Source organism: Pelophylax lessonae, assembly GCF_965119305.1.
Source record: "Pelophylax lessonae genome assembly, chromosome: 2".
Lineage (NCBI taxonomy): Eukaryota > Metazoa > Chordata > Amphibia > Anura > Ranidae > Pelophylax > Pelophylax lessonae.
This window is the reverse complement of record NC_138769.1, coordinates 323738236-323757127: the sequence shown is the minus strand read 5'-3', so window position 1 is coordinate 323757127 and position 18892 is coordinate 323738236. Positions and strand designations below refer to the sequence as shown.

Genomic DNA, 18892 nt, shown 5'->3' with positions numbered 1-18892 from the left:
GTTTACACTAGCCGTCTGACTTTCTCCCTTTGCAGCGACGATCGCAGAGTGACCGACGGACATCGGGTCCACCAGTCACACGCGCGGGGGGGTCCGTGACCGCGCGGGAGCGAGAGCGCGCCTCCGGCGGCGCGCGCTCGCTCCCCAGAGCCTCACAGGCTAGTGACGTTTATATATACGTCACTTTGCCTGTGAGGGGCTGACCGCCGCATTATATCTACTTGCGGCGGTCGGCAAGTGGTTAAAAACTGATGACATTATTGGTTCTTAGGACACCAGCGGCTGGTAGGTAGTAATGGTGCACACTGAAAATCCATGGCTTTCTGTAACTAAGAAGCATGCTTCATCCACTCACTGGCTGGTATACAATTTTTGGGCAACTTTTAGGCATTTTGCCAAGGCACCCCTGAAGAATCCTGAAGGCACCCCAGGGTGCCTGGGCACAATGGTTGAAAAAGGCTGATCCAGCCAACCAACAGAGGAAGCAACTATTTATTTACAATCAAATAATTCTTCAAAATGCAAGCTTCCTGGCAAACCAATATCCATTTCCCATACAGCAAAATAATTATGTCTATGACTCAGCTGAATGTTATTTTATACAAATGTATGATGTTAGTATGACAGAATGCTGGCCGATATCTGCCAACAGTGAAGATTTACTCCACTATAAATTGCTTGCTTATGACTGATAACCACCCAGCTGTTTTTTTTTTTACAAGAGAGACACAAAATATGATTTGCATTAGCCAAAAAAATATTCCATACATTAGCCAAAAATCCCATGCATGTCTCCTGGGCATATGGCATGCTTTAGTGTGAAATATTTGCATTAGGAAATAAACAAGTCATTACAATACCCTCATTGAAGCTGAATACAACACTGCAAGTGTTCAAAAACATCCAATACAAATATGCATGCCTAATTTTTTGTAATTGCTTTGGCACATGTCATTCATTCAGATACACCCACAATATGGTTATATTTTTCTGACTGTCTGAGATGGTTTTTGAGGACTTGCAGAAAATGTGTATGTTTCTGTGGGCTGGATTCTAAGTTATTCTTACTTATCTCATGAAAACTACCAATAAACTATAGGGTCATTTCCCCTAAAACTGATATTCTAGTTTTGCTAGATACTGAAGAGTTAGGCCTCCTGCACACTGAGCGTTTAGTCCAGTCTTTAACTGCAGGAGAAGGACCCCCCTCGCCAGTCTGTGAAAGGGGTGTCATGGTATTTGGGGAACCATAGGTGTGCGCAGCCTATTGCATTAGGGTGTGCACCCCAAATCTCAAACACACATGGCTTTCTCTGCAGCTTCAGCTGCACTGGAAGTGAATGAATGGGAAGTGCTCTGTGCTGAGCGGCTTTCTGTTCATTCCCAAATTGAAGCATAGTAAACACAGTTTACTACGCTTCAGCTATGAATAAAATGTAGTGAGTGAGTAGGTTCCCTGTGTTCTTTTTAAAAAAAGGAAGGTACTGGTAAATTACATATTGACTATCCACTGCCCCTACTCTCCATCCTACAACTTTCCCCGCAGCAGCCTGGGGGAGAGGAGGGAAGCCAGCAGCACTGCAGGTGGGGGTGGGGGGGCAACATGGGGGAAACCTGGGCAGTAGGGGGAATCCTCATGGCTCGTAGTGATTAGGGTGTGCCTAGGCACACCTGGCAAACCCCCTGTGCATGCCTATGTTGGGCACCGTTCGAACCTGACTGTGATTTCACCCGCGATTTCAGCAAATCGCAGGATGCGCTTGCAATGCCATTACTTGTTAAAGGCACCCCAATCGTACCACGGTTTTTGCCACGATTGTTGCGCAGTAAATTGCGCTGCAATTGCGGAAAATTGAAAGGTGCGATGCTGTCACCCAAAAGTAGCTTATTTTCCTTTTTAAGCGACAGGCATTGCACATTGTGATTGCAGCCTGATTTACCGCACGACAGTCGTGGCAAAATTTCAGCGTGATTGGGGTGCCATTAAAAAGTAATGGCATCACAAAAGCGTTCTGCGATTTGCAGCGATTTGGAATCGCGGCTATTCCGCCCCCGATCAGGTGTGAACGGAGCCCAAAGCCAGACTGTTGCTTTGCAAGGGCATTTACAGGTTTACTTTTAACCCAACTCTAGTCAAATCTTTTTTTACTACTAAAAAGAAATGGCGAAGAGTTAATATTCTGCTAGGTTTTATTGCTTCAATTCACTTAACATCCTGTGACATTAGAATACAAAAATGCTGTGTCACTGAGCCAGGAAAGCAAAGACAACCTTTACAATCTTGCCAAAAGAGAGTTACAGATAGCAATAAAAATCAGACAGACATTCTATCCTGCCTCCAATTTACTTCAAGGCTAAAAAAAAGTTTTTGGTGCAGTTGGCTTTAATGTGCTTTTCCTCATTGCTTTTAACGCTAAAAAGATTAACCTCCCTGGCGGTATGATTATGTCAGGAATTCTGTACCAAAAGCGGTACAATTTTTTTCATGGAAATTTGGCGTTATGTATTATAGGCCTACAATTCTTAGTAATTACTGACTTAAACCTGACCAAAACAAGAGTCTAGTAGACACCCCAGATGTGATAAATTTGAAACACAAACGCATGAATTATAATCTAATCAATAATATAATTTTATTATATAATATATATATATATATATTATATGTAAGGTGATTAGGTATGAAAGGTGGTTAATCAGCTTTCAAAGGAAATTCCAGGGACTCCAGGTACTATTACATTTTTAAATATAATATATTTTTTCTGCTTTTTATATTTCTGCATCCATTTACCTATTATCTAATATGTCTGTGAAAATGCTAACAAGAGGGGAGAGAACACATGGATGACTTGATGGTGTGCTGCTGGTCCTTCACTACCCAATCGGCAGCCTTGGGGCCTTGGGGTGTAGCCTTGACAAAACTGTACTGCTCAGTTGCCTGACAATAAACTAACTTTTCATTACATGGCTGGCTGAAGAAATCAGTGGTGGCTGGCGCTCCATGGGCCGGGGGGGGGGGGGGGGGGGGGTTGCGTCAGACCAACCGCAACAGGCCGCACCCCCCCCAGCGAGACAGGAGAGGAGAGGACAGGACAGGCAGGCCCCCCCCCCCCCCCACACGCTCACTCACCCTGCCTGAATGCAGGGGAAAGATTTATGTCATTTTTATTTATATATTTATTTTACTAGTAATGGCGGCGATCTGCGATTTTTAGCGGGACCGCGACATTGCAGCGGACAGACATTTTTGACACTTTTGGGGGGACCAGTGACATTACTACAGTAATCGGTGCAAAAAATATGCACTGTTACTTTAATAATGACACTGGCAGGGAAGGGGTTAACCCAGGGGTTATCCAAGGGTTGAGTGTGAGCCTAGGGGAGTGTTTTCTAACTGCATGGGGGAGAGACTTGTGGAATCAACACAGAGACCTGTGATCCTAAATAGGAGGATCATAGGCGCTCTGTGTTCATTCCAGAGAGAAGAACGGTCTGCTGCGTTTACAACAGCTGACCGCCATTCTCTCTCAGCGGGGAGCGATCGCGGGTGCCTGGTGACAATTGCGGTCGCCGACCCAGTGGATCGGCTTCCCCGCTTCCTAATAGGGGCGGGCACGTGCCTCCGACGGCGTGTGTGCGCCCCCAGGAGCGCTCCAGCGAACTGCCGTACCTTATATAGTATATCTGCGACGGCCGGTCGGCAAGCAGTTAAGGCAAAGGGTGGTCACACCAAATATTGATTTGGATTTCTGTTTTGTTCATTTACTTTCCATTTTGTTAACTGATATAAAATAAACTATTAACATCTGTATTTCTAAAACCCATTCCTAATTTACAGCATTTGTTCACCCCTGCCTAAAGATTTTGCACAGTACTGTATGTCCCTTCTTTCATTGTTGTCTTGCACTCGGCATGCAGTCATCCTAATTCACAATCTATACCTTGGTCACACAAAGACTTACATATCACTGCTAGGTGTGGGCTTTGGATTTGGCGTAGGAAGTGCAGCTTCAAATACCTCATTCAGTTTGGCATTCCCGACAGAAACTGCAAGCTTAATAACAGGAAGATGTGTGGGTATGCAAAAATCTCATATACAGAATCATATGAGCTTACTGTATATATTAACAAAACACCTACCAACAATTCAGATGTGCTCAGCAAATCCAGAGTTAAAGACTGGACTCGTGAGTGGCGCACCCCAAGATCACGATGAATCCCAGAACACTCGATGCAGATGAGAACGCCTAGGTTTGTAGAGACCCAGGAGGGATCTGTCATGAGAAGAAAACAGATACAAACAAATTAGGCAAATGAGCAAGATGGATAAAAATGCTAAGTATTAGATGGGAGATGGAAGCAATAACAAGAAATAACAAAGACAAAATTGAGTGTCAGAGAAAAAAATCAAGGAAGACATGTATTAACCACTTGAGGACCTTAGGAATAGGTGATATCTATGCCCTAAAAATCTTCAACAACGTTATTTGGTCATATATCTTATTGGCAATTACAGGCTATCAAAATATTATAAAGCAGAGGTGACAGTCAAAATGCAGCTAACCCTGTGTAAAATGATGCTTCCAGTACAAATGTCATTGAGTAATACAATCTAACAATGTACAGATGCATTGTATTTACTCTTTCGTTCATATGTGGATCAAAGGTGTGATATTTGCTCTGCATATGACATTAGTTAAAGGGATTGTAAAGGCAAGACAGAAGGCTTTTTTTATCTTACTGCATTCTATGCATTAGGATAAAAAAAAAACTTCTGTGTACAGCAGCCCCCCTCATACATACCTGAGCCCATATTTATGCAGCGATGTTGCAGGAGTTTCTCAGCTGCCCGGGACTTCTTTCCTCATTGGCTGAGACAGCAGCACGGTGCAATTTGCTCCCGCTGCTGTCAAACAAAGTCAGTCAGCCAATCAGGAGAGATAGGGGGCGAGGCCAGGTCGCGGCTCCATGTCTGAGTCGACACAGGGAGCTGTGACTTGGCTCAAGCTGCATGCTGTGGGGGCACTCAACAGGAGGAAGGGGCCAGGAGCACAGAGGAGGAACCCAAGAAGAGAGGATCTGGGCCACCCTGTGCAAAACCAACTGCACAGAGAGGATAAGTATAACATGTTCGATATTTAAAAAAAAAAAACGCAAAAAACAAAAAAAACAGGACTTTACAATTATTTTAAAGTGTTACTAAACGCACAACAGTAAAATTAGAGTGTGTATGCAGTAAAGCATGCTTCGTATGCTCACTGTGAAACCTAAGGGGTTAATCCTTTGCATTGTGTATAAAGGCTGTTTGATCCTGTCTCTCTGATCCTCCTCTTCTTCCATTATCTCCAAAAAAACTGATATTTAAAGAGCCAGGAGACAGGCTGCACATGCTCCGTTTGGTGTGTATTGCTAGAGAGTTTTTTTTTTTCTTGGGATAGTGCATGTGATCGCACAGGGCCAATCAGCACTGTCCAGACATGTCCAAACAGAGGATCAGGGGAGAAAAAAAATCCTCCTACAAGCTTTACCAAGACACAAAAACTGCTATATACTGCTGATGAGAAAAGGTATTTATCAGCTTACATCTACTAAAATGATTGCATTTCCATGTTCTGTGGGGGGACCATATATGGTGAATGCAGGGTCCTGAGTTTAGTAACGCTTTAAAGAAACCTTACAAGTATAAATAAAAAAGTATGTGTTCCTATTCAACCCCCCCCCCCCCCCCCCCCATTACCCTATTGCCTCGTTTCCACTGAGCGGATCGGTTTGGGTCGGTTCAGTACGGTACGCTAATTTGAGTGTTTCCATTATGAAAGTGGCCCATACAACTGAACCAAATTGCACCATTCCTGGTCCTCCTTCAGATGTAGGGCCATAGGAAATGGTACGGTATGGTTGGGGCGGAGCTACTGGCGTCACACGATACATTCCACTGATTGGCGGACAGGAAAACCTCAATGCTCACGTCAAAAGGCATTTTTGAGTGTTTCCATTATGAAAGTGGCCCATACAACTGAACCAAATTGCACCATTCCTGGTCCTCCTTCAGATGTAGGGCCATAGGAAATGGTACGGTATGGTTGGGGCGGAGCTACTGGCGTCACACGATACATTCCACTGATTGGCGGACAGGAAAACCTCAATGCTCACGTCAAAAGGCATTTTTGAGTGTTTCCATTATGAAAGTGGCCCATACAACTGAACCAAACCGCACCATTCCTGGTCCTCCTTCAGATGTAGGGCCATAGGAAATGGTACGGTACGGTTGGGGCGGAGCTACTGGCGTCACACAATACATTCCACTGATTGGCGGACAGGAAAACCTCAATGCTCACGTCAAAAGGCATTTTTGAGTGTTTCCATTATGAAAGTGGCCCATACAACTAACCAAACCGCACCATTCCTGTTCCTCCTTCAGATGTAGGGCCATAGGAAATGGTACGGTACGGTTGGGGCGGAGCTACTGGCGTCACACGATACATTCCACTGATTGGCGGACAGGAAAACCTCAATGCTCACGTCAAAAGGCATTTGGTGTAAACCCCACATGGCCGCTGGTGGTCCGACTTGCAGTCGAAACGCTCACCTGAATAGGCCGGACCATTCTAACCTTTCCAAACTGTACCGACCCAAACCGTTCCGCTCAGTGGAAACGAGGCATTAGTTATCCCAAATCATCCCTGATAAACTCATTCCTCCCCTTCTCTCCTTTTATATTATATATATATTATAATAATATTAATATAATAGCTATATTATATAGCTATTATATTTCTGCTGTTTTTTTTTTACCATTAATATTTCAACTTTTTTTTTTTTTTTTCATTAACGCTCATTTTTTTTTTTTTCAGTGTTGCATAAAAACAAAGGTGCATAATTAAAAAAAAAAAAAAAAGACCCATTTTTCATTTGCAAATATATTGGCCATGCTCCAGAAACATCATTTTAGTGCCATTTTAAGTGGGATAAGTTATATAATAAAAGGCATACTTTCTATTTACTGTACCACGGCTTATTTTAAATAATAAGCTGGCCATACATTATACAATTTTTTTATTCAACTTCCTTGAGATTTACCTTCAACGTTTTAGTGCAAGGGCCTGCCTGATTGTGTACAAATTGAAAGTGTTTAGGTTTGACCTCATTTTATGGTTTTGGTAAATTTAAAGGAAAATTGTATAAGAAAATTGTATAAAGTATGACCAGCCTAACACTAGTCAAAATGGAAAAAATTTGTTTTTTCTGTCTTTACAACATAAAAAAAAATTCTGCAATACACCATGGCCAAACAAAGGCAAAGTTTGTCGCCTAAAAAACATGTATGTACGTATTTTTTGTTTTCCTAAGTAATGGCAAAGCTATAGCTGAATAAAGAGGCCCATAGTGGAAATGTAAAAATTGCTCAAGTCCATAAGGGGTATAAAGGTATGAGAGCGGAAGTGATTAATAAAGCTCACCAGGGGCTCCGCAGTCACAGCACGTTTGATTTCCAGGTATGGACCTGATCTCATTAATGATCTGCTTTGTTAGTTGCTGGGAGCTGTCACTGGAGCTTCCATCCCCACCAAAGGCTGCATTCAGTGATTCATCCTTACTGTTCTGCAGTACAGATATCCACCTTCACAAATAACATAAAAAAAAGAGTTTGTAAAAAAGAAAAATTAATGAATGGACCACTCATGGCTGAATACAAAGCAGAAGAAGAGGAATTAGAAGAAAAATAGATCTGTTAATACTCACACGAATGCCTCGGATTCATCCTCAGCTTGAAAGTGATAAGTTCTGTTATCTAAAAGTGCAGACACAGGTGCTTTAGGTTTATTTATTCATACAATTCTGAAGATGTTTTCAACTAATACTAAAAATAAAAAATCACTGTAAGGCTCACCATATTTATTACAATCTGACCAAACAATCTCTGTATAATAAATATCAGATCAATCGCTGTTACTATCACTAAATATTATACAGTGCATCCGGAAAGTAGTTGCAGCGCTTCCCTTTTTCAATATTTTGTTATGTTACAACCTTATTCCAAAATTGAATAAATTCATTATTTTCCTCAAAATTATACAAACAATACACCATAATGCCAACGTGAAAGAAGTTTGTTTAAAATCTTAGCAAATTTATTAAAAATAAAAAATGAAAAAAACCCATGTACATAAGTATTCACACCTTTGGCACCAATTACAGCCTCAATTATTTTTGAGTATGATGCTACAAGCTTGGCACACCCATTGTTGGGAAGTTTCTCTCCTTCTTTGCAGGACCTCTCAAGCTCCATCAGGTTGGATGGGGAGCGTTGGTGCACAGTCATTTTCAGATCTCTCCAGAGATATTCAATTGGGTTCAAGTCTGGGCTCTGTCTGTACCACTCAAGGACATTCACAAAGTTGTCCTGTAGCCACTCCTTTGTGCGCTTAGGGTCATTGTCCTATTGGAAGATGAACCTTCACCCCAGTCTGAGGTCCAGAGGGATCTGGGCAGGTTTTCATCAAGGATGTCGCTGTACATTGAGGTATTCATCTTTCCCTCAATCCTGACTAGTCTCCCAGTTCCTGCTGCTGAAAAACATCCCCACAGCATGATGCTGTCACCACCATGCTTCACTGTAGGGATGGTATTGGCCAGGTGATGAGTGGTGCCTGGTTTCCTCCAGACATGACACAGGCCAAAGAGTTCAATCTTTATTTCATCAGACCAGATAATTTTGTTTCTCATGGTCTAAGAGTCATTCCGGTGCCTTTTGGCAAACTCCAGGCGGGTTGTCATGTGTCTTTAACTGAGGAGTGGCTACTGTCTGGCCACTCTACCATACAGGCCTGATTGGTGGCATGCTGCAGAGATGGTTGTTCTTCTGGAAGGTTCTCCTCTCTCCACAGAGAAATGCTGGCGCTCTATCAGAGTGATTAATATGTTCTTGGTCACTTCTCAGACTAAGGCCCTTCTCCCCCATTCGCTCAGTTTGGCCAGGCGGCCCGCTCTAGGAATAGTCCTGGTGGTACCAAACTTCTTCCGTTTACGGATGATGGAGGCCACTGTGCTCATTGGGACCTTCAATGCTGCAGAAATGTTTCTGTACCCTTCCCCAGATCCATACAACCCTGTCTCGGAGGTCTACAGACAATTCCTTGGACTTCATGGCTTGGTTTGTGCTCTGACATGCACTTTTAACTGTGGGACCTTTCCAAATCATGTCCAATCAACTGAATTTACCACAGGTGGACTCAATTCAAGTTGTAGAAACATCTCAAGGATGATCAGTGAAAACAGGATGCACCTGAACTCAATTTTGAGTGTCATGGCAAAGGCTGTGAATACTTATGTACATGGCATTTTTTTCGTTTTTTTATTTTTTTAATACATTTGCAAAGATTTCAAACAGACGTCTTTCACGTTGTCATTGTTTGTAGAATTTTAAGGAAAATAATGAATTTAATCCTTTTTGAAATAAGGCTGTAACATAACAAAATGTGGAAAAAGTGGAGCACTGTGAATACTTTGCAGATGCACTGTACATTTATACTTGTGTCTCTAGCCTATGAAAAAACAGAATTTTTGTAAAATCTTACCTGTAAACTTCCTTTCTCTGAGTCCTCCGACAGTCGCCGCCTCCTCTAAGTCCTCACAGATGGGTATTGTCTTCCTATCCGCAGGAACAGTTAGGCATATAGACTTAGTCCAAAGACAAAAGGCATTAGCATATACACACCCACGGGGGCTGTCCCATCCGGTCAATACCCCCCCTGCATTACCACTCCCAACTCAGTTTGGTAGCATAGCAGTAGGCAATAAGAACCCCAAAAGAGGGGCGGGGCGGCGACTGTCGGAGGACTCAGAGAAAGGAATTTTACAGGTAAGATTTTACAAAAATTCAGTTTTCTCTTATGTCCTCCGACAGTCGCCGCCTCCTCTAAGTCCTCACTGATGGGATGTCCCAAAGCAGTATAGACATGAGGGGTGGGAGACGCAACCGTAGAAAAGGCAACGCAGTACCCACAACAGAGAAAGGAATCTTACATGCACCGTAAGAACCAACTGGGCAACAGAAAAAACAACACTCAACAGGAGCAACAGCCCAGGAAAGCAAATGCCAACAGCCAGGGACCCAGAGAAAAAAATCAAGGGTCCATCATGGCACAGCCGCACTGAGAACTTTGCGGCCAAAAGAAGCATCGGCTGATGCCAGAACGTCTACTTTGTAGAACTTGGAAAAAGTGTGCACCGACGACCAAGTCGCCGCCTTGCACACCTGGGCCACCGAGGCCCGATGCCAATAGGCCCAAGATGCAATCAAAGACCTGGTAGAGTGCGCCTTAACAGGGAAGGGCGGAACCCGTTCCTTCAAGGCGTAAGCCTGCTCAATGGTCTGTCTGATCCATTTGGCAATAGTTGCTACGGACGCAGCCATGCCCTTCCGAGGTCCCTCAGGAAGGACAAAGAGGGAATCCGTCTTCCGAAAGGATTTCGTAGACGACAGGTAAACCCTGATCGCCCTGACAACATCCAAGGAATGCAAAGCAATCTCCTTTGGATGCTTAGGCTTCGTACAAAGAGAAGGCAGAACAATGTCCTCATTAAGGTGAAATTCAGAGATCACCTTGAGAAGAAAGGATGGGGGTGGCCGCAAAACCACCTTATCCTCGTGAATGATCAAGTAAGGGGAGCGACAAGACAACGCCGCCAGCTCCGACACCCTGCGAGCCGAAGTGATCGCCACTAAAAAAGCAACCTTCTTAGACAGCAGAGGCAACGATATCTCCCTGATGTTTTCAAAGGGAGCACGCTGTAATGCGGACAGAACCAAGTTCAAGTCCCATGGAGGTAAAGGTTCCTTCCTGGGAGGAGCCAGATGTCGCACACCTTGAATGAAGGTGCGCACCAAAGAACGAGACGCCAGAGGGCGTTGGAAAAGAACAGCCAGTGCAGACACTTGGCCCTTTATCGTGGCCAGCGCCAGGCGCTGATCCACTCCAGACTGGAGGAAAGCCAAAATTCTCGACACCGAGTAAGAACGAGGGGAGAACCCCCTGGACTCACACCAGGCGAAATAGGCTTTCCAGGTACGGTAATAAATCTTACCAGAGGAGGATTTTCTAGCCTTGATCAGGGTAGGAATAACCTCAGGAGATAGACCCTTGTCCTTCAAGACCTGGGTCTCAACAGCCAGGCCGTAAAGCCAGCGACTGTGAAGCAGGATGGAAGATCGGACCTTGAGACAGGAGATCTTCCCGCAGAGGCAGACGCCACAGAGGCGCCACTGCCAGGTGAACAACGTCGGCGTACCAAGACCGGCGAGGCCAGTCCGGCGCCACCAGAATCACCATGTGCGGTTCCGAGACTAATCTGCGAAGGAACCGGGATAGTAACTGAATCGGAGGAAAGGCGTACATCAGACGATACTGATGCCAAGGGGCCACCAACGCATCTGAGGCGTCCGCCAACGGATCGCGCGTTCTTGCCACGAACCTTCCCACCTTTCGATTTAGCCGGGATGCGAACAGATCCACGTCTGGGGATCCCCACTTCGCACACAGCATCTGAAAGACCTCCGGGTGTAGGGACCATTCCCCCTGGTCCAGGGTCTGGCGGCTCAGATAGTCTGCCTGCCAATTCTCCACACCCGGAATGTGAACTGCCGAAATCGCCGGGACATGAGTCTCGGCCCAAGACAGAATGTCGGTCACCTCCCGGGCTGCTCGAGCACTCCTGGTGCCCCCCTGGTGGTTGATGTAAGCCACCGCGGTAGCATTGTCCGCCTGTACGCGAACAGGCAGGCCCTGGAGACGGTCCGACCACTGGAAGAGACAGAGTTTTATCGCTCGTAGTTCCAGCACATTTATCGGGAGGGAGGATTCCTCCTCCGACCAAGTGCCCTGGGCAGACAGGTTGCCCAGGACTCCACCCCAGCCCGACAGGCTGGCGTCCGTGGTAATCACCGTCCACACCAACGGGCGGAAGGACTTGCCTTCCGCCACCGACGGGGACTGGATCCACCACAGAAGAGCCAATCTGGTCCGGCGACTCAAGGAGACATCCAGATCCAAGGACTGAGGAAGTCTGTCCCACCTGGCCAGGATCTCCGTCTGGAGAGCCCGCGTGTGGAACTGGGCAAAGGGAATGGCCTCGAAGGCCGACACCATCAACCCCAAGCCCCGCATGCAGGTCCTGAGTGACGAGGACGGATTGTCCCTGAGGGACCAGATTTCGTCCCGCAAAGTCCGGAGCTTGTCCTCTGGCAAGAATACCTTTGCCTGAGCAGAGTCCAGAACCATTCCCAGATAGGGAAGGCGAAGCGACGGAGACAACGCTGATTTTTGAACGTTGATGGTCCACCCGAACTCCTGGAGCGTCTGTACTGTGATGGACAGATCGCGCACAAGGTCCTGATTGGCACGCGATCTCAGAAGCAGATCGTCCAGGTACCCCAGGACCGCAATGCCCTGGCCCCGCAGCAGGCCCAGAACCGGTGCCAACACCTTGGTAAACACCCTGGGTGCCGAAGCGAGACCGAACAGTAACGCCACAAGTTGGTAGTGGTCCTCTGCGATAGCGAACCGAAGGTACCGCTGATGACCCTCGTAAATGGGGATGTGCAGGTACGCATCCTTCAGATCTATCGAAGCTAGGAACTCTCCTGGACTCAAGGAGGCCACTACCGAACGGAGAGACTCCATTCGAAAGTTCCGAACACGCACCAAGCGGTTCAGTGCTTTCAGGTCCAGAATAGGACGCACTTTGCCCTCCTTCCTGGGCACAGTGAACAGATTAGAATAGAACCCCCGAAACTTGTCCCGAGGAGGCACCGGGACAATCACCCCCTGAGCAAGCAGGTCCTGCACCGCTTGATGCAAGTCCTGCAAACGCCTCGGAAGCAGATGGAGATTGGAGGGAAAGAATCTGCCCGCCGGCCTGGAAAGGAATTCGATCTTGTAACCTGATCGAACGATTTCCTGGACCCACCTGTCCGAGATCCGGAGCAGTCAAGGCTGGAGGAAACCGCGCAAACGTCCCCCCACCCCAGAAACGGGTAAGGGCGCCCCTTCAGGCAGAGGCGGAGTGTCCCGCCGAGCCGGCATTGCCGGTCTTCAGCCTTATCAGTCGCCGGTTAAGTACCGCGACACTCGAGAGGCGAGCCACCAAGGGGGCCTCATTCAGGGCTGCATCACACAGATACATGACTCCTTGATGGATCTGGTCCACCATTTCCAGTCGTGCAGGCGGCACGTCATCAGACACTAGGTTGCTTCTAAGCACCTTAATCCAATCAGCCACCGCCTGAGCCACCATAACGGACGCGAAAACCGGTTTGAGCAACGAACCCGCCACCGTATAGGAATGGCGGGCTAGAGACTCCAACCGCCGGTCCGTGGGATCCCGGAAAACTGGGGTATCCTCAGTAGGAACCAAGGTAGCCTTGTTCAGCACGGCCACAGTGTGATCTACCTGTGGAGGCACACACCATCGTGATTCCGTAGCCGGCGCAAAAGGATAAAGCAATTTGAACCGACTAGGTACCAGGAATGGACGTTTTAACGTGCGCCACATTTCATTAACAGTGTAATGAAATTCTGCTGGGCAGGGGAAAACCTGCACAGACTTGCGGGTCCTGTGCATCCCAAACAAGGACACAACGCCCGGAGGACTGGGCTCATCCTCCAAATGTAAGGTATCCTTAACCGAAATAATCAACTCATCCATGGTCGCCCGTTCTTCAGGTGACCCTTGGGAGGATGTATCAACACCCTCCACTTCAGCCTCCCCCTCAGACCCCGGGGGGGTCTAAGGATGAGCGGGACCCTGAAAAGGGCACGCTCGCAGCAGCAGCAGCAGCCATATCCCCATCTGAATCAGAAGAGAGAGACAGCCTGGGCCGTTTTCTCGCAGCCCGTTCAGACATCAGCATTTCCATATTTGCCACTAAAGTCGCAACTACAGCAGCCAGATCAGGTCGCAGCGGGGCCACAGGAGAACTGAGGCCCCCCACTAAAGCTGGAGGAAACTTGCTTTCCTGAGAATCCATGGCTCAAGTTATGAAAAAAGTACAGTGCAAAAAAGTAGTGTACTGTCCCTTTAAATAGCGCTGCGGAGTGCGCAGCCCACCGCTACTGTCACAGCTATGAAGACCCCCAAAAGGAGAAAAGAAACTGAGCCAGAAGCAGTATGCAGAAGAAGACTGAAAGAGATAAACTGCAGAGCCTGCAGATCGTTGCTACCTGTGTCCTTGCTGCCTGTGAGGAAAAGGAAATGCTGCTATAAGCCAGACCCCAGGGAAAATGGCTGCCCCATAGGGGTGCATAGGAGGCTACGCCAAGATGGCCGCCGACATGCGGCCGAACCGATCGTTCTACCGCCCACAAAATGGCGGCGGAAGGCGCCAAAATGAGCTGTATACTCGCGCCAGAGGGGCCATACACGTGTGCATAGTAAAAACATGGCGGACCGCACGAAATAACCCCCGCAGCGGCCGCCGCACCACACACAAGTCTGTACCCCCAAACAAGCACCTAAGGTGACACAGGGACCCCCAGCAAAACATACAGATCTGCACAAAGCGAACCCCGCAGGGATCGTACAGGGAGTCACACAGGCACAGACATGGGGACACACAGCAACACAGACTGCCACCCCAGACAGAAGGCCCCACACAGAAAGTATTACCTGTACCCGATGGCGTGGGGAGCCTCCATGCACGGATAAACCTCTGTCCTCATCTGACAGGGAGTGCCGTGAGCCAGGGACATGACGCTGCAGCAGCGCAGACGAGTCCTGTGAGGTAGCCACCTCACGGCTGCATCCCTGCAGCGAACAGGGATGGGTCGTTCTTAATGCCAGGGTGAACCATAGCTGAACGCTCGATGGCGGGCTGGGGGTCCATCTGACCCTCTGTGCCCTGGAAAACCAGGGCGGCCAGTCCGAATCCCAGCACCGCATGATCCTTCTTAATCCGAAGAATAAACTAACACTAATGCTGACAAAATGAACAGCTAGTAAAGTGAGAGAAAAAAACTGACATTTAAAAAGAAAGTCAAATAAAAGATATAGGAAGGCTGAGACTGAAGCCCCAGCACAAGGTAGCCTGACTATTCCTGACGCTAGGCAAATTAAAACTGAGTTGGGAGTGGTGATGCAGGGGGGGTATTGACCGGATGGGACAGCCCCCGTGGGTGTGTATATGCTAATGCCTTTTGTCTTTGGACTAAGTCTATATGCCTAGCTATTCCTGCGGATAGGAAGACAATACCCATCAGTGAGGACTTAGAGGAGGCGGCGACTGTCAGAGGACGTAAGAGAAACACCAATATGATACTTGTTCTAAAGAAATTTCTTGTTTCCAGTAGCTGAGTCTAGCATTTCGTGGTCACCACTAGAGGGTGCTGTTGGGAGATGGGAGACCAGCTCTGTATTGAGCTGAATGAGCCAATCATCTGCTGGGAGAGGATATTTCAGAGATATACTCAGAGCCAAGAGGCTGCAGGTAGTATTACAAGAAACAGGATATCATTTCTGTAACCAATCATACTGGTGTTACTTTCAAAGGCTGCTGGCACAAGTAAAAATGATTATTTATTGGAAGTTCAGATTGACTTTAGGCTAGATATTAAAGGTACAGTATTGCAGCAGAATGCCTCCCATATCCCGAACAGTACAGATTCCACTATTACAATGACAGCTACATTCAGCTTTGCAGTCATTCTTGTTGATTATGTCTGTCACCTATCAGTTCTGGCATTTGTCAAGATAACTGGTTTCATTAGCCAAATGCACATACTGAGTCCAGTAATGGTATTAAATTGACAATGGTGGTAGTACATAAACACTACTTCTCCATCAGGTTTGGTACAATGTGGAGGAGGCATTAAATGCCAGGACTGTCTAGCCAAGTCCAAACCTGAGATTTGGGTGAGAAGTGTTCATGTTCCGAGGATCTTTCACATTCCTAGGAATATAGCTTTGACACAGAGGTAGAAACTAAAGCTACTGTATAATATTGCCATTAACCAAACGAAACACACTAAGCCATATATGTCAAATACAAGGCCCACTAGGCTTTGTCATGTGGCCCTCCCACCCAGTTTTGCTGCCGATACTTGGTGGATCCCCATTCCACCACCTCAGGCTTTCACCCTCTGCTCCTGCTCCCTGCTGTCACTTGTAAACACAGAAGCCTTTTGTGTTTACAAGGGACAGCTTTGCTTTCAGCGGCTTCCGAATGTAACAGATCTCTCACAGCGCAGACAGCTCTTCAGCATGTAAGAGCGAGAACGATCTCCCTGCAAGGCAGCGACATCTACACAGGGAGGTATAACAGAGCCAAATACACAGGTAGTAGGGAGAGCTACCTACATAGGGCAGGACTAGAGCCGGCTACATAGGGAGTAGTAACAAGGAAAGGTAGGAAGGAAGGGGGAGGCTGGTTTTGCACACTGTGCAAAGCACACCTGAAAACCCTGCACTCTGTCCACAGCGCACCCCTGAACTCTGCTCTCTGTATGTAGAATACTCTGTGCATAGGACACCCCTGAAACTACACTCTGCACGTAACGCACTCCTGAACTCTGCACTCTGTACCTAACGCACTCCTGAGCTCTGCACTCTGTACCTAACGCACTCCTGAACTCTGCACTCTGTACCTAACGCACCTAAACTCTGCACTCTGTACCTAATGCACTCCTGAGCTCTGCACTCTGTACCTAACGCACTCCTGAGCTCTGCACTCTGTACCTAACGCACTCCTGAGCTCTGCACTCTGTACCTAACGCACTCCTGAGCTCTGCACTCTGTACCTAACGCACTCCTGAGCTCTGCACTCTGTACCTAACGCACTCCTGAGCTCTGCACTCTGTACGTAGCACACTTCAGATACAACAAGCTTTTTGAGGGCAACCATACTGCTGATGTGGCCTGAAATAAAATTGAGTTTGACACCCCTACAACAAAGCAGTTGAATGGCATGCATTAAATAACTCTGGTGGTTGTGTTTATTAAGGCTCATGCACACACAACGTTTTTTTTTCCCAAAGACGGCTTTGCTGCAGGGAAGGAAAACACAGCTTAAAAAATAGGGAAGGAAAACACAGGGAAGGAAAACACAGCTTAAAAGTCGCACGTTTGCGCATTTGGTGGTAATGCTTTCTAGTAATATTCTAATATCCTCGACCATAATATTAATTTATTTTACTCATTGAAGTGCATTAACGTGCAAACATACCTAAACATGTCTAGCATTAAAGCGCATTTATGCACCCAAACGCTCCTCTTCTGAACGTACAAGGTTTTTTTTTTTTTGCCTCTAAATGCTCCTACCTCTAAATGCCTGTAAACACCAATGCGTGCATAGACACATAAGAGAAGATTTATTAAAACCAGTGCACACAGAATCTGGTACAACTGGGCATAGTAACCAATCAGATTCTAACTTCAGCTTGCTCAAGTAAGCTTTGACAATAAAAACTAGAAGCTGCTTGGTTACTATGCACAGCTGCACTAGATTGTGTGTGTACCAGTTTTAGTAAATCTCCCATATACGGTAACATAGAAAGGTGTTTAGAGACAGGAAGGAAAAAAAAAAAGGTCAAACGCATGTGAAAACAGCATTTTTTATGTCCTTTGTGCATGAGGCTCTGAACATTTCCATCACTTTGTGTCGACACACTATAGAGCAGTGGTCTCCAAACTGTGGACCAGGAGCCAGATGCTGCCCTTTGCTTGCCTTTATTCGGCCCTTGGGGCACTATTCCTTCCAATTACGCCAACAATGGGGTATTATTGCTTTTACTAACGCCAATAATGAGTTACTAACCCCCCTCACTAACACCAAGATGGGCACTATTGCTCCTACCGACACCAACAATGGGGCACTATTCCTCCCATTGATACCAATCATGGGAGACACTATACCCCTCACTGATACCAATGATGGGGCCCTACTTCTCCCATTGATACCAATCATGGGAGACACTATACCTCTCAGTGATACCAATGATGGGGCCCTATTTCCCCCATTGATACCAATCATGGGAGACACTATACCTTTCACTGATACCAATGATGGGGCACTATTTCTCCCATTGATACCAATCATGGGAGACACTATACCTTTCACTGATACCAATGATCGGGCACTATTTCTCCCATTGATACCAATCATGGGAGACACTATACCTCTCAGTGATACCAATGATGGGGCCCTATTTCCCCCATTGATACCAATCATGGGAGACACTATACCTTTCACTGATACCAATGATGGGGCACTATTTCTCCCATTGATACCAATCATGGGAGACACTATACCTTTCACTGATACCAATGATCGGGCACTATTTCTCCCATTGATACCAATCATGGGAGACACTATAGCTTTCACTGATACCAATGATGGGGCACTATTTCTCCCATTGATACTAATCATGGGAGACACTATACCTCTTACTGATACCAATGATGGGGCACTATTTCTCCCATTGATACCAATCATGGGAGACACAATACCTCTCACTGATACCAATGATGGGGCACTATTTCTCCCACTGTTACCAATAATGGGGCACTATTTCTCCTATTTATACCAATCATGGGAGACACTATACCTCTCACTGATACCAATGATGGGGCACTATTCCTCTCCTAATACCAAACATGGGGCACTATTTCTCCCACTGACACCGGGATGTTTTCTACTCCCACTGGCCACAGTCCGGCCCCCCGAAGGTCTGAATGACAGTAAAGAGGCCCTTTTTTTAGAAAGTTTGGAGACCCCTGCTATAAAGGATTGCTGTGTTAGGAAGAAGAGACAGCAGAAAGGACCATAAACAGCTGTATACACAACACTAATTATAATGAACCTGAGATATTCCAAGGCAGGGCAAAGCAAACAGGTTCA

At 46.5% G+C, this 18892-nt stretch overlaps 1 protein-coding gene and 1 long non-coding RNA gene across 2 annotated transcripts in view; one reads left to right on the top strand and one right to left on the bottom strand.

Annotated features, from left to right (window-relative positions):
- LOC309546218 overlaps window positions 1-18892 on the top strand; it is a 1099142-nt gene that overhangs the window by 953039 nt on the left and 127211 nt on the right. The window lies entirely within an intron of this gene.
- Window positions 1-18892, bottom strand: part of LOC309547337 (arf-GAP with SH3 domain, ANK repeat and PH domain-containing protein 3-like) — a 110458-nt gene that overhangs the window by 24583 nt on the left and 66983 nt on the right. Inside the window, exons 13-16 of the mRNA XM_082247173.1 lie at window positions 7744-7792; window positions 7461-7621; window positions 4141-4274; window positions 3963-4054 (exon numbers count right to left, since the gene is read on the bottom strand). Of these exons, the coding sequence (XP_082103299.1) occupies window positions 3963-4054; window positions 4141-4274; window positions 7461-7621; window positions 7744-7792 (436 nt within the window). The remainder of the gene's footprint in view (window positions 1-3962; window positions 4055-4140; window positions 4275-7460; window positions 7622-7743; window positions 7793-18892) is intronic.